At 51.4% G+C, this 25,283-nt stretch overlaps 1 protein-coding gene across 1 annotated transcript in view; it reads left to right on the forward strand.

The window, feature by feature from the left end:
• Nucleotides 1-25,283, forward strand: part of cdh16 (cadherin 16, KSP-cadherin) — a 114,001-nt gene that overhangs the window by 73,078 nt on the left and 15,640 nt on the right. The window contains exons 14-15 of the mRNA XM_038806215.1: nucleotides 1,118-1,242; nucleotides 18,550-18,789. Of these exons, the coding sequence (XP_038662143.1) occupies nucleotides 1,118-1,242; nucleotides 18,550-18,789 (365 nt within the window). The remainder of the gene's footprint in view (nucleotides 1-1,117; nucleotides 1,243-18,549; nucleotides 18,790-25,283) is intronic.

Here is a 25,283-nt window from a genome sequence, read left to right on the forward strand (position 1 = left end):
CACAGCACTCCCTCAGACAGCACCAGAAATGTCAGCCTGGAGATGTGTGAACAGCTTGATGCGACCATCAATTCACACGTAACAGAGTGTAGATGTAAACTGTGGCTTTAATCGACTAGAACAGTGCCTGCCTGCGACTGCTCTGCTACTGAGAGCCGCCTACAGGGCAACTGTTGTTTATATCCCCCCCTCAAGGGGAGGAGCCAGGGGCAGAGCCCACAAAGGTACCAACATGATACATTCCATGTAATATCGTACAATGGTCCATAGGTGGAGCCCTCATGGGCAACAGCGTGATACAATGACATACATGGTGAATGGTTAATGCAATACGTTCACCACACAGCTGCTTCCTCACACCAACCTTGAATGGCTGAGCTTGAATTTTAAGGTTTTATACATCACCCATTCGAGGAAAACAGTGAGAGTGGGATTGGGGCATGAGCGTGCGATGCAGGTGCGAGAGGGGCGTGAGGCTGGGATGCAGGTGTGAGAGTAAATAAAGGTAAAGTCATCATAGTCCCTTTGAGGGGGGAGAGCTGACTGGCGGTGATTTAACCCGAGGATCACCACACCTCAAGCGAGGGGCAAGGTGAGAAGGCGGGGCCTTTAGGAATAACCTCAGCCGGTGCGGGGAATTGAACCTACACTGCTGGCCTCGCTCTGCGTCACAAACCAACTGTCCAGCCAACTGAGGTAAACAGGTACGAGAGCGGGATCCAGGTCTCCGAATGGGATGGATGTGTTCGTGTACAGGTTCCAGAACACTCTTGTCTGCTAGATATTTCTCCTCACATCAAATCCATCAGAGAATTTCAATTTGATTCATATCAGCTTGACATAAGGGGTAGACCACAGCACCCCTGCAGCTTGCTCTGTCTTCTACCTCAGCTCGACATTCCCGCTTAGCCAACAATGGAACATCCACGGCTGTCTGGGAATTCCACAAAGATTCACAACCCTCTGAGTGAAGGAATGTCCCCCGCCTCAGTCTGCAGTAACCAATCCCTTACCCTGAGACTGTGGCCCCAGTGTACTCCGGTCTCCAGCCAATAGAAACCGGTCTCTCAGCGTCTACCCCGTCACACACTCTAACGAGACTTTTTGTATCTGGCAGATTCCGCCTGGGAAATGATTCAATCCAATGGCTCTCGGTTGATTCGGAGACTGGGGAGGTGACTCTCGTGGGCGGAGATCCAGCAAGAGACAGCCACATGGTGGAGGTGATGGTACAAGATGGAGGTAGGGGTCCACAGACCTAGACGAGCTTTGAGAGATTTCCCCAGGTGTTTACCCAGAGCTAAAGATATTGAACAGCTTCAGCTTGTGAACTCTGGGGTGGTTAAGCAGCTGCAATCTTCTCCATCAACCCCAACCATTCCTTCAACAGCTCTTCCTGTTTTTCTAACTCCATATTCTTGGTATTTCTCTGATTTTGCTACTTTGTTTCTTATTAGTTTCTGTCCCTTTCTCTCTCATTCCCTCTTCTTCTCTCTCTCTCTTGTTATCTATCTCTACCACTTTCTCTCATTTCTCTCCTGACCTTTCTCATTCTGGCTATGTCTCTCTTTGTCTGGTTCTCTCTCTCTCTCTCTCTCTGTAATCCTCTCTCTCCTTCTGCTTCTCTCTCTCTCTGTTTCTCTCTCTCTGTTTATCTCTCTCTCTCTCTATTTCCTGCTGCTTCTCTCGCAATGTTGGTTTCCGTCCGTCTCTCTGTTTTTCTCTCTCTCAATGGATCTCTAGATTTTGGGGTCAAAGGGGATTCTCCGCCCAATCGCCAATTATGAAATCGGTGTCAGGGAACGGAGAACCTTGCCCGATCGACTTCTGCTGGAGCTGAATTGCAACCAGTTTACAATCCCCCGAGAGCGCAAACCAACAAACAATTCGGTGTTCCGTGTCATGCAAATTTATACATGGCGTGGAATACAAGGGGTTCCCGGAGATTCCTGCTATCGGGCCACCATCTTGAGTGGAACCCCGATAGCCAGGTCCTGTAGCTGCAGGGGGGGTCTCCTCTATTACAGGGATCGCTGGAGGGGGGTGTTCCTCTATTACAGGAGTCCCTGAGAGAGGGGACCCCTTTTTACAGGGGTTGCTGAGAGGTTCCCCCCATTACAGGGGTCCCTGAGAGGGGTTCCCCTATTACAGAGGTCCCTGGGAGGGGTTCCCCTATTACACAGGTCCCTGAGAGGGGTTCCCCCATTACAGAGGTCCCTGAGAGGGGTTCCCCCATTACAGAGGTCCCTGAGAGGGGTTCCCCCATTACAGAGGTCCCTGAGAGGGGTTCCCCCATTACAGAGGTCCCTGAGAGGGGTTCCCCTATTACAGAGGTCCCTGAGAGGGGTTCCCCCATTACAGAGGTCCCTGAGAGGGGTTCCCCTATTACACGGGCCCCTGGGAGGGGTTCCCCCATTACAGGGGTCCCTGAGAGGGGTTCCCCTATTACACGGGCCCCTGGGAGGGGTTCCCCTATTACAGCGGTCCCTGGGGGAAGGGTTCCCTAATTACAGGGGTCCTTGTGGGGGTCCCCTATTCCAGGATCCCTGGGGGGGTACATGGGCGGAGCTCTGGTAGAGGAGGCATGGGCATTGTTGGGGGGTGGCCCTCGGAAGAGCTTGGATGGTCTCTACCAGCGTGGTCATGGTGTGATGGACCTCGCGGTGTGCCAAGGTTGAGCTGTTGTGAGGTCCATAATGCTAGGGTCACACTGACAGACACCACAGGTGATCCTCGCCAACGTGATTCTCGGCCGCAGGGACCTGAGAATCATTGGAGGCTGGCACGTAGGGAGCTGGGCCCGCTAAATAGATGTAAATGGGTCATTGAGACCCAGTTGCATTTATTTACATTCCCCCGGGCTGGCATGCAGCGTGTACCTCATTCCCGCTGCCATTAGGGGGTCGGAGCACCGTGTTCAGAACGCCGCCCATCATTGATCCCAATTTTCCCCCTATGCCCGATTCTCCGTCCTATCTGGGAAAGCATTCCGGGCTTCCTGGGACAGGGAATCCTGCCCACTGTATATAAATGCACAAAGCATTCGCAAACTGCTGTAAATGGGTACAATATGATTGTGATTATTGGAGACATGGCTGCAAGGTGACCAGGGCTGGGATCTGAATATCCAAGTGTACTTTAGGAAGGACAGGAAAAATAGGATAACAAGGTGGGGTGGCATTATTAGGAAAGGATAAAATCAGTGCGATGGTGAGATGGATATTGGCTCAGAAAACCTACATGTAGAATCAGTCTGGGTGGAGATAGAGATGTCTATAGGCCTCCAAATAGTAGTCATAAAATAGGAGTTGGCATTAAAAAGGAAACTAGAGATATATGTAACAAGGGTGCTGCAGTAACCATGGGTAACATTAATCTACATATAGATTGGGAAAGCCAAATTAGCAATAATACTGTGGAAGATGAATTCCTGGACTGTAGCTGTTATAATTCCCGTTAATGTTACAACTGGGCAGGAAGATCCCAGAACGGAACCCTTGCACAAAAGACGATAACTTTTACTTGTTTTAGAAAACGTGGAAGAACAAAGTCACAGGACAGCTAATTAGCTTTTAACAATGAAAAATGGGCGCGATTCTCCGCTGCCCACGACGGGTCGGAGAATAGCGGGATGGCCTTCCCGACATTTTTCCCGACCTCCCGCTATTCTCCCCCTGCCACGGCCGCCCCACGACACGAATCGCTGCTCGACGGTTTTTACGGCGAACAGCGATTCTCCCCTGGCCGATGGGCCGAGTTCCCAGGTGGGCACCGATCGCGGGCAGCGGGTCCGATACCCGCGCACTCTTTGTTCCTCCGCCGCCCCGCAGGATCGGTCCGCGGGGCGGCTGAGGGGCATGACGGCTCGCGCATTCGCGGGTTTGACGCATATGCGTGATGACGTCATCCGCGCATGCGCGTGTTGGAGCTGTCCAATCCGCGCATGCGCGGCTGACGTCATCGGTGTGTCAGCCGCCGTGACCCTTGGCGCGCGGGCTTAGCGATGGTTGCTAAGCCTATGATGCCATGCTTTGCGGGGCCGCACTGCTAGCCCCGCCCGGGGGGGGGAGAATTGGGTCCCGGGAGGGGGCGCGGAGGCTGCCGTGAAACACGGCCAGTTTCACGGCAGCCTTTACGTCTTTCCGCATTTGCGGAGAATCGCGCCCATTAAACTTGAGAAGTTTGACAATAACAAGATACTCCTGCACTCCCACTTCTCTTCACCAATTAACACAGGTTTAAAGGATAACACAGGTTGCAAAATATATCTTATGCTTAAAATGTTCTCGGTAAACACATAGTCCCTTTAAATCCACAGGCTGACTGGTCAGATACACTCCAGTCTGAAATCAAGTGGCAGATGCCACTCTAGTGAACTGTGGAATTCTCCTCAAATTCCGCCAGATGATCCTTACACCATGACACAACCTATCTCTCTACACTCTGGCTTCCACACCATCGATTCCAAGCTCCAGTTGCAAAAAGACACGTTTCAGAACCTTCTTCCAAATAATGCTTTCTCTCAACTGTTCCCAACAAGGATCCAATTCCAGGTTTTACAACTGTATTTTCAATGATCCTTTGTCTCAAATGCTTTCAAGATTTTACACCGTCTCTAGGATCCAGCCACCAATTGCTTCACAATTCCTTCAACCATTGATTCACAGGCTGTAGTAATATGCGTAGTGGGTGCCTGGAACTCGCTGCTGAAGGAGGTGCTGGAAGCAGGGACGATAGTGACATTTAAGGGGCAGCTTGACAAATACATGAATAGGATGGGAATAGAGGGATACGGACCCTGGAAGTGTAGAAAATTTATGCTAGGCAGGCTTGGAGGGCCGAAGGGCTTGTTCCTGTGCTGTACTTTTCTTTGTTCTTTGTCGCAAACCTTAAAACCATTTCAGATATCTTTTTAGCATCTCACTAGCCAACTCCTTCTCAACTCTGTCTGTGGCTTTAATGAACAGTACCCGGTTCCAGCTTCCTATGTTCGTTTAACTTCAGACATCCTGGAAACTTCTCTTCATCCTCTAATTTCCTTAACCAGCATTTCTTTAGATTTATGGAGTGGAATTCTCCCCCCCCCCCCCCCCACATGCCGGGAGGGAGAATCGCTGGGGCGGCGGGCAAGTCCCGCCATGCCGCCCCGGCACCCGCACGCAATTCTCCACCCCCCCCCAAACTGGCGCTGCGGCAACTGCGCATGCGCGGGTTGGCACCGGCCAAACTGCGCATGCGCGGGTGACGTAATTTACGCGGCGCCGGCCGTGTAGTTTACGCAGTGCTGCTTTTACGCGGCACCAAGGCCCAGCGCGCGTAAATGAGGTGGCGCCGCTCCCATCCCCCCCGGGGATGGGAGAATAGGGGGCAGGGAGCGGCCTCCGACGCCGGAGTGAAACACTCCGGTTTCACTCCGGCGTCGGGACTTAGTCTCCCGATGGGAGAATTTCGCCCATGGTGTTTTTTTGGGGGAAGTCTGCTTTTATGCAACTTCCTTGTCCTGCTTCGACCGATGACAGAGCTGACAGCTGTTTGCTCTTTCTAGCTTCTGAGCTCCACCTGCTATGATTTCAATTAAAACACAATAACAAGGTCTGTCTCTTCTAAAGTGGCCCCTGGGAAGAATTCAGAATGTCCAAATGACCTAACAGCACGTCTTTAGGGACTTGTGGGAGGAAACCCACGCAGACACGGGAAGAACGTGCAGACTCCGCACAGACAGTGACCCAAGTCGAGAATCAATCCTGCGACCCTGGTGCTGTGATGCAACAGTGCTAACCACTGTGCTACCGTGCCACCCTAAGGATAGTATTTGATCAAAAGAGTTGCGAGAAAAAGTAGCAAGCCAGAGGACTGGTAACAGTTTAGAATTCAGCAAAGGAGTACTAAGGGATTAATTAAGAGGGTAAAAATAGGTATTAAAGTAAATTTGCAAGTAACATAAAAGCAGACTGTAAAATTAAGTGAAATGAAATGAAAATTGCTTATCGCCACAAGTAGGCTTCAAATAAAGTTACTGTGAAAAGCCCCCTAGTCGCCACATTCTGGCGCCTGTTCGGGGAGGCTGGTATGGGAATTGAACCGTGCTCCTGGCCTGCCTTGGTCTGCTTTGAAAGCCAGCGATTTAGCCCTGTGCTAAATCAGCCCCTAAAAGCTTCCATAAGTGAAAATACAAAGATTAGTGAAGATAAAGGTAGGTTCGTTACAGTCCGAAAGAGGAGAATTCATAATATACAACAAGGAAATGGCAAAGAAATTAAACAACTACTTTAATTCTGTTTTCATGGAAAATAACTGCCCAGAAATGTAAGGAAGCAAGGGTCTAGTGATAAGGAGGAAATGAAGGAAATTAGTATTGCTAAAAAATAATGCTGGAGAAATGAGTGGGACTTTCAGTCGATAAATTCTCAGGGCCTGATAAACTCCATCCCAGGGTACCAAAGGAGGTGCCCGTGGAAATAGGGGATATGTTAGTTGCAATCTTCCAACATTCTGTTGCTCCTGGAACAGCTCCAGCAGATTGGAGGGTGGCAAATGGAACGCCACTATTTAAAAAAGGAGGTAGTAAACAGGGAATTATAGACCCTTTACACTAACGTCAGCATAAGGGAAATGCTCGATCTGTTATAAAGGGTGAGAAAACGGGACACTTAGAAAATATCAACAATTAGGCAAAGTCAACATGGATTTACGAAAGGGAAATCATGTTTGACAAACCTACTGGGGGTTTCTGAGGATGTAACTAGTAGAATAGATAAGGGTGAACCAGTGGATGTGGTGTATTTGGATTTTCAAAAAGCCTTTGATAAAGTCCCACATAAGAGGTCAATGTGCAAAGTTAAAGTGCATGGGATTGGGGTAATCTGTTGGCATGGATTGAGAATTGGTTAGCAGAGAGGGAACCATGAGTAGGAATAAATGGGTCTTTTTTGAAGTGGCAGGCAGTGACTAGTGAAGACGCACAGTGATCAGTGCTTGGGCCCCAGCTATTCACAATGTATATCAATGATTTGGATGATAGAACCAAAAGTAATATTTCCAAGTTTGATGGTGACACAAAACCTGGAGGGAATGTGAGTGACCTGAGGAGGATGTTAAAAGGCTTCAAGGTGATTTAGATTCAAGTTGAGTGAGTGAGCAATTACGTGGCAGATGCAGTATAACATGAATAAATGTGAAGTTATCCACTTGGAAACGAGAAACAGAATAGCAGAGTGTTATTTAAATGGTTATAGATTGGGAAATGTTGATGTGCAAAGGAGCCTGCGTGGCCTTGTACAGCAGTCACTGAAAGCAAGCATGCGGATACAGCTAGCGGTTAGGAAAGCAGATGGTATGTTGGCCTTCATTGCAAGAGGACTTGTCAGAACGTCTTACTGCAGCCGAGAGGAGGTAGAGCTCAGCGGGGCCCCTCCATCCTGAGGCTGGGTCCCTCATTCAAGCACTGACACTCTCGCACCCAATGAAATACCAAATTCCCCTCCAGGTATTGCATTAAATTCAGCCCAGCATTGGGGAGTAACGATGACACTGTTGTGAAGTGGAAAGTTTTGCTGTGATCTATCACTGTTTTGCCCCGGCATGAATCAGAAACAGTGGGCAGGAACTCTTCCCTCTCTCCGTTTATGTGGAGATGTTTGTCTCATCGCTCTGCAGCATCCCCCGAAACAGTGACAGTCCAGGCAGCTGATTGTTTACATTCCTGACAATGTCCAAGTCCAGGAACCCGCTCATTCTTACGTCGGTCACAAGCTGTTGCCTGCAGAGAAAGCGAGGGAGAGAGAGAGAGAGAGGGAGAGAGGGAGTGCCCATGGGCTGGTGCTTCATGTCACATTGATTCTTTCTCACATTAGCCCTGTTGAGGGAACGGTTCCTCCTCCGACCTCCTGGTATTTGCTGACTCTGATTAAATGGTCGACCCTGTAGCGTGGCTCCTGGAGCCTCCAGCAATTGAAGATTAATCTCCAGGACAAAGTGCTGGGAGCAAAACAAAAGGAGTAATCAAGGGAGTGTATTAATTAAAATATTCTGTATTTTTTTTCAGAGTCTTTGAACACTTTTTGCTTGTTGGTTATAAAAGTGGCAGATATGGAGAAAAAGGGGCCGTTTGATTCGCTGATCCTTGGCGGTCACTTGGGTGACGAAGTGTCTATTTGCATTCCAGTTGGTCATGGGAGGACGGGTACCATGACGACTGGCATGCTGATTGACCAATGGAAGGGGTGCGGGGTCAGGATGGATTAGAGGCAGGAAATCATGCGGTGAAACATGGTAGCATTGTGGAAAGCACAATCGCTTCACAGCTCCAGGGTCCCAGGTTCGATTCCGGCTTGGGTCACTGTCTGTGCGGAGTCTGTACATCCTCCCCGTGTGTGCGTGGGTTTCCTCCGGGTGCTCCGGTTTCCTCCCACAGTCCAAAGATGTGCGGTTTAGGTGGATTGGCCATGATAAATTGCCCTTAGTGTCCAGAATTACCCTTAGTGTTGGGTGGGGTTACTGGGTTATGGGGATAGGGTGGAGGTGTTGACCTTGGGTAGGGGGTAGGGTGCTCTTTCCAAGAGCCGGTGCAGACTTGATGGGCCGAATGGCCTCCTTCTGCACTGTAAATTCTATGATCTGTAAAATTCTATGAAGCCTCGACAAATAGACCCAAACAAATTGGCAACGCAAGTCCTGTCAGACGTGGACTTTATTCTCCTCCCCTGAAGCACCTTGTACAGTTCTGGCCTACGTGTTACCAACAAGGATGTAGGTGCACTGGAGAACATGCAAGTGGGAAGATTCATAAGGATGGTTCCAGAACTGAGCAGTTATAAATATCTGTCAGGAAAGGCTGAGCTCTTTTCTCTGAAGAGAAGCCAAGTGGTGACCTAATGTAAAAATAAATGTCACACCAACAAGACAACAAATCCAACAAAAAGGTTCAGGCGAAATTTCTTTAGCCAGAGAATGGTGAGAATGTGGAAGTCGATAGCACGGGGAGTGGCTGAGGTGAACAGTGTCGATACATTTGTGATTTGATTTGATTTGATTTATTGTCACATGTACCCAAGTACAGTGAAAAGTATTTTTTCTGCGGCCGAGGGAACGTACACAGTACGTACATAGTAGACAAAAAAGAATAATCAACAGAGAACATTGACAACTGGTACATCGACAAACAGTGATTGGTTACAGTGCGGAACAAGGGGCCAAACAAAGCAAATACATGAGCAAGAGCAACATAGGGCATCGTGAATAGTGTTCTTACAGGGAACAGATCAGTCCAAGAGGGGGAGTCGTTGAGGAGTCTTGTAGCTGTGGGGAAGAAGCTGTTCCTGTGTCTGGATGTTTGGGTCTTCAGACTTTTGTACCTTCTGCCTGATGGGTCTAAAAGAAGGCAAAGTCTGGGTGGGAGGGGTCTCTGATAATGCTGTCTGCCTTCCTGAGGCAGCGGGAGGTGCAGACAGAATCAATGTGGGGGTGGGAAGCTTGTGTGATGCGTTGGGCTGAGTTCACCACAGTCTGCAGTTTCTTGCGATCTTGGGCCGAGCAGTTGCCATACCAGGCTGTGATGCAGCCGGATAGGATGCTCTCCATCGCACTGTGGTAGTCAACACTGTTGTATTATATTGTATATACTGCACTGCATTCGAGGGTATTGCGGTAAGGCCCCTGTACTACAGGTACGGGGGTAGATCCCTGCCTGCTGGCTCCGCCCAGTAGGCGGAGTATAAATGTGTGTGCTCCCCGAGCTGCAGCCATTTCGGCAGCAGCTGCAGGAGGCTACACATCTCTGCGTAATAAAGCCTCGGTTACATCCTACTCTCGTCTCGTCGTAATTGATAGTGTACCACGCACATCTGTAGAAGTTTGTGAGAGTCGATGCAGACATGCCAAATTCCTTTAGCTTTGTAGGAAGTAGATGGACCCCTAGTAGATTCTGTCTACACCTCTCGCTGCCTCAGGAAGGCAGACAGCATTGTCAGAAACCCCTCCCACCCAGGCATTGCCTTCTTCCAGACCCTTCCATCAGGCAGAAGGTACAGAAGTCTGCAGACCCGAACATCCAGACGTGGGAACAGCTTCTTCCCCACAGCTACTAGACTCCTCAATGACTCCCCCTCAGACTGTAGGAAGTAGAGACATTTGTGGGGAAAATGAATAAACACATGACAGCACCAGGATCCCAGGTTCGATTCCCGGCTTTGGTCACTGTCTGTGTGGAGTCTGCACGTTCTCCCCGTGTCTGCGTGGGTTTTCCTCCGAATGCTCCGGTTTCCTCCCACAAGTTCTAAAAGACGTGCTAAGAGGTGAATTGGACATTCTGAATTCTCCCTCAGTTCTAGGTCGGGGGTCGCCCCTGGGGGGGTGGGGGTGGGGGGGGGGGGGGGTGTTGCATCTGTGAGACCTTCCTGTCACCTTTAAATATTGTGGAGACCTATAACAGGGGCAACCACAGTTGCCGCCTGTCTGTCCCACCGAACACACCCAGGACGGAGCTCTGCTCCCGCTTCTATCCTGGGGCACTCCATCCCTGGCATCTTCAAGGACCATCCCAGGATGACGGGTTGGTTCGTGGGGGTGGGGGGGTTCAAGGAATATCTGCTGAGGGCCTGGCTGGTGGCGCCAGTGCGGAGGCCTGAGATCGAGGGAGAGACACGATACAATGAGGCCCACGCTGACACCCCTGCTGTCATTGGGCGGTGCACTGGACTGCTGGAAATGTGGTTCCGATATCTGGACCACTCTGACGGTGCCCTGCAGTATATCCCCAGAGGGTGTCCCACTTTGTGGTGGTGTGCTGTGCCCTCCACAATCTGACAGGCTGGGGGAGGAGGGGCAGCAGGAGGAGGAGGAGGAGGCAGTCCAGGAGGGGCTGGAGGGAGGGGGACAGGTGGCACAAGGGTCCCACATGCGAGGAGGACCAGGGAGACCCTCATTGTCTCCAGATTCTCATAGGATGAGGCTGAGTCCATCAGCTCACCCACCCTCAATCTCCCCCTCTGCCACTCCCCCCCATTTCCCTCCCTCCCCCAATCCCCCATCATCCCCCCCATCACACCTCCCCCTCCCCAGCTGCTGCGTTCCTCCTCCAAGGGACTGTGTAAGATCTCTCTGGGTGATGGGTCTGTGTTGGCACTGTCAGCGGGGTCACTAGACGGAAGGAGAGTGATGACTCCTCACTGTGAGGAAAGCTCTGCTGCTCTTCAGTTTCCTGCAAAACTCTTCCTTTCTGCCAACAGCGCGCTCAAACCCATCTGAACGGGGTCTTCATGGGGCTTAAGACATTTGACCACTGGGACCCCGAGGGTGAGGGGTGGGATGGTGGTGGACTGCGGTCTCCTCGGGCAACCCCACCAAATCCCGGCCCATTCCTCATAAGGGCTGAGGACTCAAATCTCTGGGATTCCTCCCCCGTCCTGGCCCTTTCCTATTTATTATGGGCTATCTTCTCCTGCGGAAACAGGGAGAGGGCATTGTGAGCTACATGCTTTTTCAAAATTTTAAATTTAGATTACCCAATTGTCTTTTCCAATTAAGGGGCAATTTAGCGTGGCCAATCCACCTACCCTGCACATCTTTTGGGTTGTGGGGGTGAGACCCACGCAGACATGGGGAGAATGTGCAAACTCCACACGGACTGTGACCCGGGGCCGGGATCGAACCCGGGTCCTCAGCGCTGTGGGGCAGCAGTGCTAACCACTGTGCTACCGTGCTGTCCGAGCCACACACTTGATGGGTCAGGGAGAGTCAATAGCAGGTGGCACGTGTGGGCACCGCATCGGGACATGAAGGGGTTGTACTGGCGAGTGCCCGGGCGCGCTGAGGAACAAGCATGAAGATCAGATGTGGGGATGGTGCAAAGTGACAGCCGGTGATTTGTGGGGGTGGGGGAAGGTTTGTAAATTCGAGGGGCGGGAGGCGGAACTGATGCCAGGAGAGAGGTGGTAACTTACCCTTGCAGCTCGGTGGAGGTCGTTTGTCTTTTTCCGACATTGGATGGCGATCCTCCTGGTCATGCTGCCCGTACTGAGAGCCGCTGCCCCTGCCTCCCAGACGGTATCGCTGACCCTGCTGGTCCTCTGACCCCCTCGGGGGAAACAGGTTGTCCCGCCCATCGTCCCCAACGTCGAGAGCCCTGGCCAGGTTCCCAAAGCGAAGAGCAGGTCTGCGCGCTGCCATGCTTGCGTGTTGACCGGGAGTGAGTGGTGAGGGACCGTTCAGAAGCAGCTCCTCCTTGTTAGCGACGGGCAGCTGAGGTGTGAGTCTGGCCAATCAGACGGCGAGGGAGCCGGTAATGTTGAAAATCTCTGGGGGCTCACTTTTGGCACCACGTGGCCATCGCAAAACACCCCGCCCGGGGGGGGGTCCAAAACCGGACGTTGAAATGTTTCCATTGAATCGCCCCCAATGACTTTCAAAGCTGGGGTTGTTCCCCACACAGCAGAGCAAGTTTTGTGGTGTTCTTTGTGGTTCTAATCCGAGGACAACCTACACTCATCTACTATTAATCTCCACACTAATACCATAACTATGATCTGCTCTCACTCACACTATCTTTCTACAGTTTGTCTTCCAGTTTCTCCTCAACCTCTCACCCAGAATGCTTAGCACCAATGCCTTCTATAGCTCTGCATCTAGCTCCCTCTAGTGGTTGATTTGGACATAACATTAACCCTTACAGTTCTGAACATTTATCATAATGTCACAAGTTTAGAGAGAGATTTAAGAGTTCAAAATAATGAAGGGCTTTGACAGTGTAAATGGGGAGAAATTACGCTGCCAGGCAGGTAGTTAACCAGCGGACTCAGATTTAAAATCATTGGTAAAAGAACTAGGGTTAGGAGAACATTTTCCCAGCGTGTTGCTGTGATCTGGAAGGTGCTGCTTGAACAGGTGATGGAAGCAGATTCAGGAACTTGCAAAAGGGAATTGGAGATATACTGGAAGGAATATATGCAGGGCGATGGGGGGGGGGGGGTGGGGGGGGGGGGGGGGGGGGGGGGGGGGGGGTGGGGGGGGGGGGTGTAAGATGAGTGAGCCAGTCTTTCAAGGAGCGCAATGGACTGAATGTCTGTATGATTCTATGATCTGGGGGAGTTTAGTCTACTTCAGAGCCAGACAGGTGAAATGATTTGTGTTGGGGTGTGGATCGCTCAGCAATGCGATACCATCACTTCCCCTCACTGAAACCGGTTCCTGGCAGGATCTTTAGAGATCAACGTGTTCAATACATTCAGGGGACAGTCTGCTAATGGCAGTTGTGGTTCAGTGAGCATCACTTCCACCTCCCAGTCAGCAGCGCGTCAGTTAGGGGGTCACCAATTCTGGGGGGATGTTTTGATGATGTTTTCATCACATGACCTCCAGTCTGCCATCCCCCCCCCCCCCCCCCCCAACTCTCCGCCCACCGGTTGCCTGCCACATCCATCTTTGTGACACTTGCCTTTCCTACAGCCAATCAGAAAGCAAATGGTCTGGTAGTTATCTGATTGGATGACTCTTCATTGCGTCCCAACAGGCTTTATTCCCCATGTTCAATATTATTTAAAAGTAATGGGTGGAGCTCTCCGTTCCAGTGCCTAAGAGCCGGCGCTAATGGAGAATCCACAGGTGGATCACGACAGGAGAATCGGCGTGAACCCATCACCGATACCGATGAGGGGCTAGCACCGGCGCCACGTCAGCCACCGGCGGATTGCGTGGAAAACGGCCGGAGTATTGCCGGGTCCCGGTCTGCGCATGTGCAGAGCTGTCGAGCTGCACCGGTCACGTCGTAAAATCTGGCGCTGGTCGTGCTGAAACCGCAACCCGCCCACCCCGACCCCACAGCCCACTCCCCCCCCCCCCCCCCACCACTCCCTCCCCCCCCCCCAGCCCCAGCAGCTACCCCCCAGCCAGCGGCATGGATCCCGGCCAAGTGGGGCGGCGCTGGGCACAGTCTGCAGCCGGCACGGCAGGTTCCCGACCACTGGGATCACCCGTGGCCCACCCACGATGCCGGGAACTTGGCCCATCGGGGGCAGAGCATCGCGGGTGGGCAGGCTGAAGATGCACCAACGGCATTGCGACTGCACGCGGCGCCTGATGGCACCAGGGGGCGGGTCATCGGCAACTGACATCAAAGTGGCGCCTGTCCCGGATTTGGCATCGGAAGCCATTCTCTGCCTGATTGCCAATCCCGATTTCAGCGTCGGACTGCAGAGAATTCTTCCCAAAACAATTCTACAAAGTAACTGAAAAGAACTTGCAAGTTCCAATACTGCCATCGGGACCATGAATTGGATTCAGATTAAATTTGATATGACCTTTGGAGCAATGAAGGAGATGGATTATGGTCTGTTCCTGCACATTGGCTTTGTAACTTTAAGAAGGCAATAAAACAATATTTTGAAGAAGCGCTTTCTAAAATCCAAACTGCGCGTCCTGGCCTCGGACGAGTTAATGTTTTGCTCGGGTGGTGGGGCCTCGGCTGAGACACTCGAGAAATATTTACAACCAAATCATTCATCACGGCAAGGCAGGGGAAAGGTTGTCTGACTTTCTGTACAATGTGCAGCATTGGATGTTTGGAAACACAGATTGTGGCCACTCACATCACCAACACCCCTCACATTGCTTGGTAATGACACATTTCCAAACAGCTCACTTTTAAGATTTCAGTCACGTGAATGTTGCCAAAGTGGTTGCTTTGCGTCTCCATGGAAACCCTGCTGTGTTGCGCTCACAATGAAGTGACGGATGAGGAACTGGTTTTTTTTGTACATCTCCGAGGGTAATATTTATCCTGGCTCCACTCAAGCCGACAGCACGATTAATGCAGCGATCAGCTCAGCCAGGTTACTGGCTACAGTCAGAATGGCAGAGTGAGTGACAGCAGGCTGGCAAACACAGCCAAAGTATCCGCCGCAAACCAGCTCCACGTGGAGATGTCAACCCTTCCCCAATACTGCTTGCTCCAAACTGAGATTCCGTATTTCGAGTGGAACGAAATCTCGTTCCAGGAAGAGCAAAATACTGCAGACACTGGAAATTCGAAGCAAAAGTCAGCAATCAACAGTCCAAGCAGCAACATTAGAGAGAGAAATTGGCTTAGACCCAGTCTTACAGAACAAAAAAGTGGCCTTTTGGCCAATCATGCCTGTACCAATTCTTTGAAAGAGCCATCCAGTTACATAAGTGTGGTGATATGCATCACTGTAAATACACAAGGGGTTAATGTAGATACACTAGCACTAAATAAACACTAGAGGGAGCACCAGAGACATGACACACAGACATTCAACCAATAGGTCAGTAAGATAGGACACGACCAATGGGCAGTCACGATACACACAGAGGTGACACTACCACAATTGGGCTACCCATATAAAAGGACAGGGCACACATGCTCTTTCTCTTTCCACAGGCGACACTCAGAGAGACAGGGGCAGATCAGAAGCATCACACCCACCGCATGGCTTAGAGCAGACTGGTTAGTTAGATCGACTTACTATAGCAAGATTAGCAGGAGAGTCGAACCCAAGTAGGAGAATTGTTAACTGTTCAATAAATGTGTTAAACCTATCTCCAAGTCTGAACCTTCCTTTGTCAGAGCATACATCAAGGAAGCAGCTTATGCTACATGAAGAAACATAACACAACAATAAGTTAGAAAGAGGGGCAGGAGCAGCTCCTTGCGTTTGCTCCATCATTGAGCACGTTCATTTCTGATCTGATTGTGACCTCGACTCCACTTTCCTGCCGACCCCATAGCCCTTGATCCCCTCGTCAATCAAAAACCTGTCAAACTCAGCCTTGACTATGACCCAGTTTTCACTGTTCACTGTGGAAGATAATTCCAAACCCCAACATGCCTGACTCCCGATTTCCCCGTCTTTTTCCCCACACAGGTATCTGTCCAATTCCCTTTGGAAAGTTACCATTGAATCTGTTTCCTCCGCCCTTTAAACACCTTCCAGGTCCCTGCAGCTCACCGCTAGATAGTTTTCTTCATGTCAATTGTCGTTCTTTTGCCAATTGCCTTAATTAACCCCATCCTCCTAGTTCCCTTCCCTCAGACCACCTCCTGCTCCTATTTTGTATGTTCATTCATCCTATCAAAACCCTTAATGACTTTGAACATTTTGAAAAACCTTCCCTGCTCGGAGGAGAACTTCTCCCATTTCTCCACAGAGCTGAAGTCTCTCCTGGTGAATTTCCTCCACTCCCTCTGGGCCTTGTCATCCTGATTAAAGTGCAGTGCCCAGAATTGGAACCCAGCTGAGGCAGAACATTTCAAAGTCAATGACCTTTCATCAGGACCAGGAGAGATCATTTCTGTACCTATTAGAGATATAATAGCATTCAATGATGTGCAGAGAGAGAGAGAAAACGAGGCCGGGAGGGGGATGAAAAGGAAGATCTGTGATACGGTGCAAAGCTGAGGAGTTGAAATGGCAAAAGGGCCGATGGTGCAGGGATAAAACAGGTGGTAACGGGACAGGTAAAGCAGTAAATGATAGGTTTCGAGGAGGTGTAAACGGGAAAATCAGGATCAACACCAAGATCTGTTGGCTGGAAACAATGAGGGGGTGGAGATTGTTAGCTGCAATTATTGAACTCAGTATTGGGGTTGGAAGCTGTAAAGTGTTCTTGAGTTTCCGGACACAGCAGGAGATTAAGGACAGACAGGTCAGAGGTCGAATTGGGATATGGCCAGAATTCTCCAGTTGTTGCGATTCATTTTTCCCGCTGACAGCGTACTCCTGCCCGTGGGTTTCCCGGCGGTACAGAGCGGATACAACGGGAAATTCCATTGACAGTCGGCGGGAAGAGAGAATTTCGCCGCCAAGGAATGGCGCCCGACCGGGAAACACGTGGCTGGGGGGCCGGGAATCCAGACCATGGGTTTTTTTTAGGGTAATTTTATGATTCATCGTGAACTGGGAGCAAGTGGAATCTTCCCTTCTCCTTGGCGTGTGAGCGGGGGGACATTACAGATATTGCAGCTCTTAGTGCCAACCCAACGAAGCTGGATCCTGATGGGATCCACATTTCCAATGTCTCCCACAGTCTCCAAGGATCCCAAATCAGGCAACACTGACTTGCCTTGGGCTGAGGGTTACACAGTTTCCAGATCCGGGAGGTCTCTACTCCAATGCAGAACATTCAACCTCCCCACATTCCCCCCCACCCCCTCCCCACATTCCCCCCCACCCCCTCCCCATATTCCCCCCACCCCCCTCCTCACATTCCCCCCACCCCCCTCCCCACATTCCCCCCACCCCCTCCCCACATTCCCCCACCCCCTCCCCACATATCCCCCTCCCCAAATTCCCCCCACCCCCTCCCCACATTCCCTCCCCCTCCTCACATCCCTCCCACACCCACCCACATTCACCCCAACACCCTCCCCACATTCCCACCCCACCCCCTCCCCTCATTCCCCCCCACCCCATCCCCACCTTCCTCCCCCACCCCTCCCCAAATATCCCCCTCCCCAAATTCCCCCACATTCCCCCCAACACCCTCCCCACATTCCCACCCCACCCCCTCCCCACATTCCCCCCACCCCACTCCCCACATTCTCCCCCAATTCCTCCCCACATTCCCCCACCCCCTCCCCACATTCCCACCCCCCACCCCCTCCCCACATTCCCACCCCAACCCCTCTCCCCTCATTCCTCCCACTTCCCACATTCCCCCCACCTCCCTCACCACGTTCCCTCCAACCCCTCTCCCTACACTCCCCCCACCCCTCCCCACATTTCTCCCTCCCCAAATACCCCCCACCTCCCTCCCCACATCCCCCCTCCCCACATTCCCCCCCACCCCCCTCCCCACATTCCCACCCCACCCCCTCCCAACATTCCCTTCAACCCCCCCTCCCCACATTCCCACCCCACCCCCTCCCCACATTCCCTCCAACCCCCTCCCCACATTCCCCCACCCCATCCCCACATTCCCTCCCCCACCCCTCCCCACATTCACCCCCTCCCCACATTCTCCCCCACCCCTCCCCACATTCACCCCCTCCCCACATTCACCCCCTCCCCACATTCCCCCATCACATTTCCCCCTCCCTACATTCCCCACCCTCCCACATTCCCCCACCCCATCCCCACACTCCCCCCACCCACATCCCCCCTCCCCACATTCCCCCCACCCCCTCCCCACATTCCCTCCAGTCCCCTTCCCCACATTCCCCCACCCCCTCGTCACATCCCTCCCCCGCATTCCCCCCTTGCCCCTCCCCACATTCCCCTCTCCCCACATTATCCCCACATTCCCTCCAACCCCCCTCCCCACATTCCCCCCACCCCCTCCCCACATTCCCCCCATCCTCCCCACCCTCCCCAAACTCCCACAGAAGGGAAGGTTGAGAATGTTAAGTCTGGAAGTATTTGTGGATCGGGAGCTGTAGTAGTTCAGCAGGCGCAGGAGAGGATGGGACAAGGGGATCGTTTGGATTTCCTTCACAAACTTTCAACTCAAATCTATTTGTGCTCAACAGAGAGTTTGAAAGACTTGAAATACCGATATCTTTAATGCCGGTAACTCCACTTTCTTTATGTATATTAATAGATGATGCCTCCTTATTCGTCACTGCTCACCTGCTGATTCACATTGAAGACTTTGAGGAAGAGGTGCCCGCCCCAATTCTGGAATATTCCGGAGATTTCCTGTGCACGCCACGGAGAGACGGGCAGTCAATCGCCATCACTGCCTCGTACCGCTATGGAAGAGGAAACAGGCAGCCTCTCAGCTTCTCCGTTGATGGCAAACCATTGGAGAAAAGGAATTGGAAGATCAATCAAGTTAACGGTACAACAGAAGCTGCAAATGCAGTTTGACCTCCTGTCCAGGGGGTGGGTGGCGTGCCAGCTGCGGAGTGTGTAAAGGGGGTGGCGCCTGAGTATGGGGAAAACGCCAGCCGCCTTTGTGCTCATCAGTTAAGGTGGCAAGAAGCTGCTAGAGAGATTGTGCAGGTGCGGGAGACAGGGGGAAGGTGGGGGAGGAATGGGGAGGTGGGGGGAGAGTGGGGGGTTGGAAGGGGGGGGGGGGTGGGTGGGGAGGTTGTTGCTGTCCACCCCAGATTTCTGGGCCTTTTATGAGGGACTATAAGTCGGAGCCATCAGAGGATGAGCAAGGAGTGGCAGAGTTCATAGAAGATTTGGAATTCCCCCAGGCGGGGGGGTGTTGGGGGCGGCGTTGGAGGTGGTTCACACGACCTTGGGCAAGATGCTGATGGGGATAGGCGCCGGGGTCAGATGGATTCCCAGTAGAATTCTACAAGAAGTTTGGGGTTAATTGGCTGATTGGTGCTATGGATGTTTAATGATTCATTGTAAGATGTCTTCTAACACCAGGTTAAAGTCCAACAGGTTTATTTGGAATCGCTAGCTTTCGGAGCACTGCTCCTTCATCAGGTGAGTGATTCATTGGCATGGGGTCACTCCCGGGGACGTTGGGGCAAGGGTCCATTTCCCTCCTTCTGAAGAAGGACCCCACAGAGTGCGGGTCGTCCCGGCCAATCTCTGTGCTCAATGTGGATATAGAACCTTTGGCTAAGATTTTAGCGTTAAGGTTTGAACCTGTCTCCTGGAAGTTGTGGGGGAAGATCAGACTGGCTTGGTGTAGGGTAGGAAGTTAGCGTCCAACTTGAGGCGGTGACTGAACATGGTGCTCACGCCAGCGATGCGCATCAAGTGGAAAAGGTGACGATGGGGTGAAACCTGTTACCTGTTCGTGGCTCTGAAATGAAATGAAAATGAAAATCGCTTATTGTCACGAGTAGGCTTCAGTGAAGTTACTGTGAAAAGCCCCTAGTCGCCACATTCCGGCACCTGTTCGGGGAGGCTGGTACGGGAATTGAACCGTGCTGCTGGCCTGCCTTGGTCTGCTTTATAAGCCAGCGATTTAGCCCAGTGTGCTAAACCAGCCCCTTGGAGCAGTTTGGGATCAGTCCTGTGTTTGTTTTGTGGGTACAGCTGCTTCATGAGGCACCATCTGCAAGTGTGCGGCCTAACACCACAAGTTTGGGGTCCTTTAGGCTGTATGGGGGGGGGGGGGCAGGGGGGTCCTGTGTCTGTTGTTTCACACGCTGCCGATTCAGCCATTGGCAATTGCCGCCTTGAGGGCTTCAGACAAGTGGAGAGGGATTGTGAGGGGGGAGTGGAGCACAGAGTGTGTTTGTCTGCCGATTGCTCTACATAAGCGACCCGGCCACAGTGATGGGGGATATTATGGGGGTATTGAAGATAACCCCATATAAACTAAACGTTGGGAAGTGTGGCTATTTTGTGGCTAGGCCCCTGACGGGAGGAGCTGGGGAGGGGGAGGGGGGGCGACTGCCGTTCAGTCTCGCTGGGACTAGTTTCCGCTATCGGGGGCTCCAGGTGGCGCGGGATTGGACACAGCTTTGCAAAATGAATTCCACTAGCCTGGCGAGGAGGATCAGGGCCGGTTTACAGAGGCTGGTCAGCCTCCCGGGTGGGTTTACAGAGATGGGTCAGCCTCCCGGGTGGGTTTACAGAGATGGGTCAGCCTCCCGGGTGGGTTTACAGAGATGGGTCAGCCTCCCGGGTGGGATTACAGACGCTGGTCAGCCTCCCGGGTGGGTTTACAGAGATGGGTCAGCCTCCCGGGTGGGTTTACAGAGATGGGTCAGCCTCCCGGGTGGGATTACAGACGCTGGTCAGCCTCCCGGGTGGGTTCACAGGGGTGGGGCAGCCTCCCGGGTGGGATTACAGACCCTGGTCAGCCTCCCGGGTGGGTTTACAGACCCTGGTCAGCCTCCCGGGTGGGTTTACAGAGGCTGGTCAGCCTCCCGGGTGGGATTACAGACCCTGGTCAGCCTCCCGGGTGGGTTTACAGAGGCTGGTCAGCCTCCTGGGTGGGTTTACAGAGGCTGGTCAGCCTCCTGGGTGGGTTTACAGAGGCTGGTCAGCCTCCTGGGTGGGTTTATAGAGGCTGGTCAGCCTCCCGGGTGGGTTTACAGAGGTGGGCAGCCTCCCGGGTGGGTTTACAGAGATGGGTCAGCCTCCTGGGTGGGATTAGAGGTGGGTCAGCCTCCCGGGTGGGTTTACAGAGGCTGGTCAGCCTCCCGGGTGGGTTTACAGAGATGGGTCAGCCTCCCGGGTGGGTTTACAGAGGTGGGTCAGCCTCCCGGGTGGGATTAGAGGTGGGGCAGCCTCCTGGGTGGGATTAGAGGTGGGGCAGCCTCCCGGGTGGGATTAGAGGTGGGTCAGCCTCCCGGGTGGGATTAGAGGTGGGTCAGCCTCCCGGGTGGGTTTACAGAGATGGGTCAGCCTCCTGGGTGGGTTCACAGAGATGGGTCAGCCTCCCATTGTCGCTGGCGGGCCGGGTTCAACTGCCGAACCTGTTGTTTTATTATTGGGCGGCCAATGTGGAGAAAGTGTTGGATTGGTTTGGGGACCAGGAGGTCACTTGGGTGCGGATGGAGTCTGGGTCGTGCCAGAGGCCATGCTACGGGTCGTGCTTGGAGGCGTTGGTGACGGCATCTCTGCGTTTGCCCCAGTGAAATATTCTTCGAATAGAGTGGTCATCTCCACGTTAAAGATATGGCGACAACCCTGCCAACATTTTAACCTGTGGGTAGCATCGAGGTGGACCCCTATCTGCAGGAACCATCTGTTCGAACTGGCGGAATTGGATGGCACGTTTGTGGGGTGGATGGACAAGGGGTTGGAGAGGGTGAGGGTCTTGTATTTGGAGAGTCGGTTTGTTAGCTGGGAGGACCTGAAGGGACAAAGCAGGACTTGTTCAGGTATTTTCAGGTGGCGGACTGGGTTCAGCGAGTCGTTCTGACGTTTCTGGAAGCGTCGCTTGCACTTTGCTGGAAAGGATTCTGTCCCGTTTGGGGCCGGAGGGGGACAGCACGTCTGGGATATACAGACGGATCACGGGGGTGGGGGGAGCACGGTTTCGGTGGAGGTGGTGAAAGCCAGGTGGGAGGAGGAACTGGGACCCATTTTGGAGGAGGAGGTGTGGAGTGCGTCTCTCTGCAGGGTGAACGCTACATCATCCTGCACGGGGTTAAGTTTCATACACCTCAAGGTGATGTTCAGGGGACACCTCACCAGGGCCAGAATGAGCTGATTTTTTGAGAAGAGGTGGAAGCGCTGCTCGAGAGGGCTGGCGACCCACACCTACAAGTTTTGGTCCTGCCCCAGATTAGTGGGTTTCTGGGGGACTTTTTTCAACACCACGTCGGCAATCGTGGGCATGGATCTGGAGCCCTGTCCATTAATAACGATATTTGGAGTGTGGGACCAGCTGGTTTTGAGGACGGGTGTGGGGGCAGATACTTTGGCTTTCATCGTGTCGCTGGCTTGGCCGTGGATTCTGCTGAGTTGGAGGCAGGGGGCACATCTCAGGGCCGCATCGTGGTTGGGTGATTTGTTGTGAGGTTTTAAGAACATAAGAGCATAAGAACTAGGAGCAGGAGTAGGCCATCTGGCCCCTCGAGCCTGCTCCGCCATTCAATGAGATCATGGCTGATCTTTTGTGGACTCAGCTCCACTTTCCGGCCCGAACACCATAACCCTTAATCCCTTTATTCTTCAAAAAACTATCTATCTTTACCTTAAAAACATTTAATGAAGGAGCCTCAACTGCTTCACTGGGCAAGGAATTCCATAGATTCACAACCCTTTGGGTGAAGAAGTTCCTCCTCAACTCAGTCCTAAATCTACTTCCCCTTATTTTGAGGCTATGCCCCCTAGTTCTGCTTTCACCCGCCAGTGGAAACAACCTGCCCACATCTATCCTATCTATTCCCTTCATAATTTTATATGTTTCTATAAGATCCCCCCTCATCCTTCTAAATTCCAACGAGTTCAGTCCCAGTCTACTCAACCTCTCCTCGTAATCCAACCACTTCAGCTCTGGGATTAACCTAGTGAATCTCCTCTGCACACCCTCCAGCCCCAGTACGTCCTTTCTCAGGTAAGGAGACCAAACACAATACTCCAGGTGTGGCCTCACTAACACCTTATACAATTGCAGCATAACCTCCCTAGTCTTAAACTCCATCCCTTTAGCAATGAAGGACAAAATTCCATTTGCCTTCTTAATCACCTGTTACACCTGTAAACCAACTTTTTGCGACTCATGCACTAGCACACCCAGGTCTCTCTGCACAGCAGCATGTTTTAATATTTTGTCATTTAAATAATAATCCCTTTTGCTGTTATTCCTACCAAAATGGATAACCTCACATTTGTCAACATTGTATTCCATCTACCAGACCCTAGCCCATTCACTTAACCTATCCAAATCCCTCTGCAGACTTCCAGTATCCTCTGCACTTTTTGCTTTACCACTCATCTTAGTATCGTCTGCAAACTTGGACACATTACACTTGGTCCCCAACTCCAAATCATCTATGGAAATTGTGAGCAATTGTGGGCCCAACACTGATCTCCGAGGGACACCACTAGCTACTGATTGCCAACCAGAGGAACACCCATTAATCCCCACTCTTTGCTTTCTATTAATTAACCAATCCTCTATCCATGCTACTACTTTACCCTTAATGCCATTCATCTTTATCTTATGCAGCAACTTTTTGTGTGGCACCTTGTCAAAGGCTTTCTGGAAATCCAGATATACCACATCCATTGGCTCCCCTTTATCTACCGCACTGGTAATGTCCTCAAAACATTCCACTAAATTAGTTAGGTACGACCTGCCCTTCATGAACCCATGCTGCGTCTGCCCAATAGGTCAATTTCTATCCAGATGCCTCACTATTTCTTCCTTGATGATAGATTCCAGCATCTTCCCTACTACCGAAGTTAAGCTTACTGGCCTATAATTACCCGCTCTCTGCCTACCTCCTTTTTTAAACAGTGGTGTCACGTTTGCCAATTTCCAATCCGCCGGGACCACCCCAGAGTCTAGTGTATTTTGGTAAATTATTACTAGTGCATTTGCAATTTCCCTAGCCGTCTCTTTTAGCAGTCTGGGATGCATTCCATCAGGGCCAGGAGACTTGTCTTCCTTTAGCCCCATTAGCTTGCCCATCACTCCCTCCTTAGTGATAACAATCCTCTCAAGGTCCTCACCTGTCATAGCCTCATTTCTATCAGTCGCTGGCATGTTATTTGTGTCTTCCACTGTGAAGACCGACCCAAAAAACCCGCTCAGTTCCTCAGCCATTTCCTCATCTTCCATTATTAAATCTCCCTTCTCATCCTCTAAAGGACCAATATTTACCTTAGCCACTCTTTTTTGTTTTATGTATTTGTAGAAACTTTTGCTGTCTGTTTTTATATTCTGAGCAAGTTTACTCTCATAATCTATCTTACTCTTCTTTATAGCTTTCTTAGTAGCTTTCTGTTGCCCCCTAAAGATTTCCCAGTCCTCTAGTCTCCCACCAATCTTTGCCACTTTGTATGCTTTTTCCTTCAATTTGATACTCTCCCTTTTTCCTCAGATATCCATGGTCGATTTTCCCTCTTTCTACCGTCCTTCCTTTTTATTGGTAGAAACCTTTGCTGAGCATTGTGAAAAATCGCTTGGAAGGTTCTCCACTGTTCCTCAACTGTTTCACCATAAAGTCTTTGCTCCCAGTCTACCTTAGCTAGCTCTGCTCTCATCCCATTGTAATCTCCTTTGTTTAAGCACAAAACAGTAGTGTTTGATTTTACCTTCTCACCCTCCATCTGTATTTTAAATTCCACCATATTGTGATCGCTCCTTCCGAGAGGATCCCTAACTATGAGATCATTAATCAATCCTGTCTCATTACACAAGACCAGATCTAGGATCGCTTGTTCCCTCGTCGGTTCCATTACATACTGTTCTAGGAAACTATCGCGGATACATTCTATAAACTCCTCCTCAAGGCTGCCTTGACCGACCTGGTTAAACCAATCGACATGTAAATTAAAATCCCCCATGATAACTGCTGTACCATTTCTACATGCATCAGTTATTTCTTTGTTTATTGCCTGCCCCACCATAATGTTACCATTTGGTGGCCTATCGACTACTCATATCAGTGACTTTTTCGCCTTACTATTCCTAATTTCCACCCAAATGGATTCAACCTTATCCTGCATAGCACCGATGTCATCCCTTACTATTGCCCGGATGTCATCCTTAAATAACAGAGCAACACCACCTCCCTTACCATCCACTCTGTCCTTCCGAATAGTTTGATACCCTCCCATATTTAACTTCCAGTCTTGAACATCCTTTAACCATGTTTCAGTAATGGCCACTAAATCATAGTCATTCACGATGATTTGCGCCACCAACTCATTTACCTTATTCCGAATATTACGAGC

This window comes from Scyliorhinus canicula, chromosome 9 (assembly GCF_902713615.1).
Source record: "Scyliorhinus canicula chromosome 9, sScyCan1.1, whole genome shotgun sequence".
Classification (NCBI taxonomy): domain Eukaryota; kingdom Metazoa; phylum Chordata; class Chondrichthyes; order Carcharhiniformes; family Scyliorhinidae; genus Scyliorhinus; species Scyliorhinus canicula.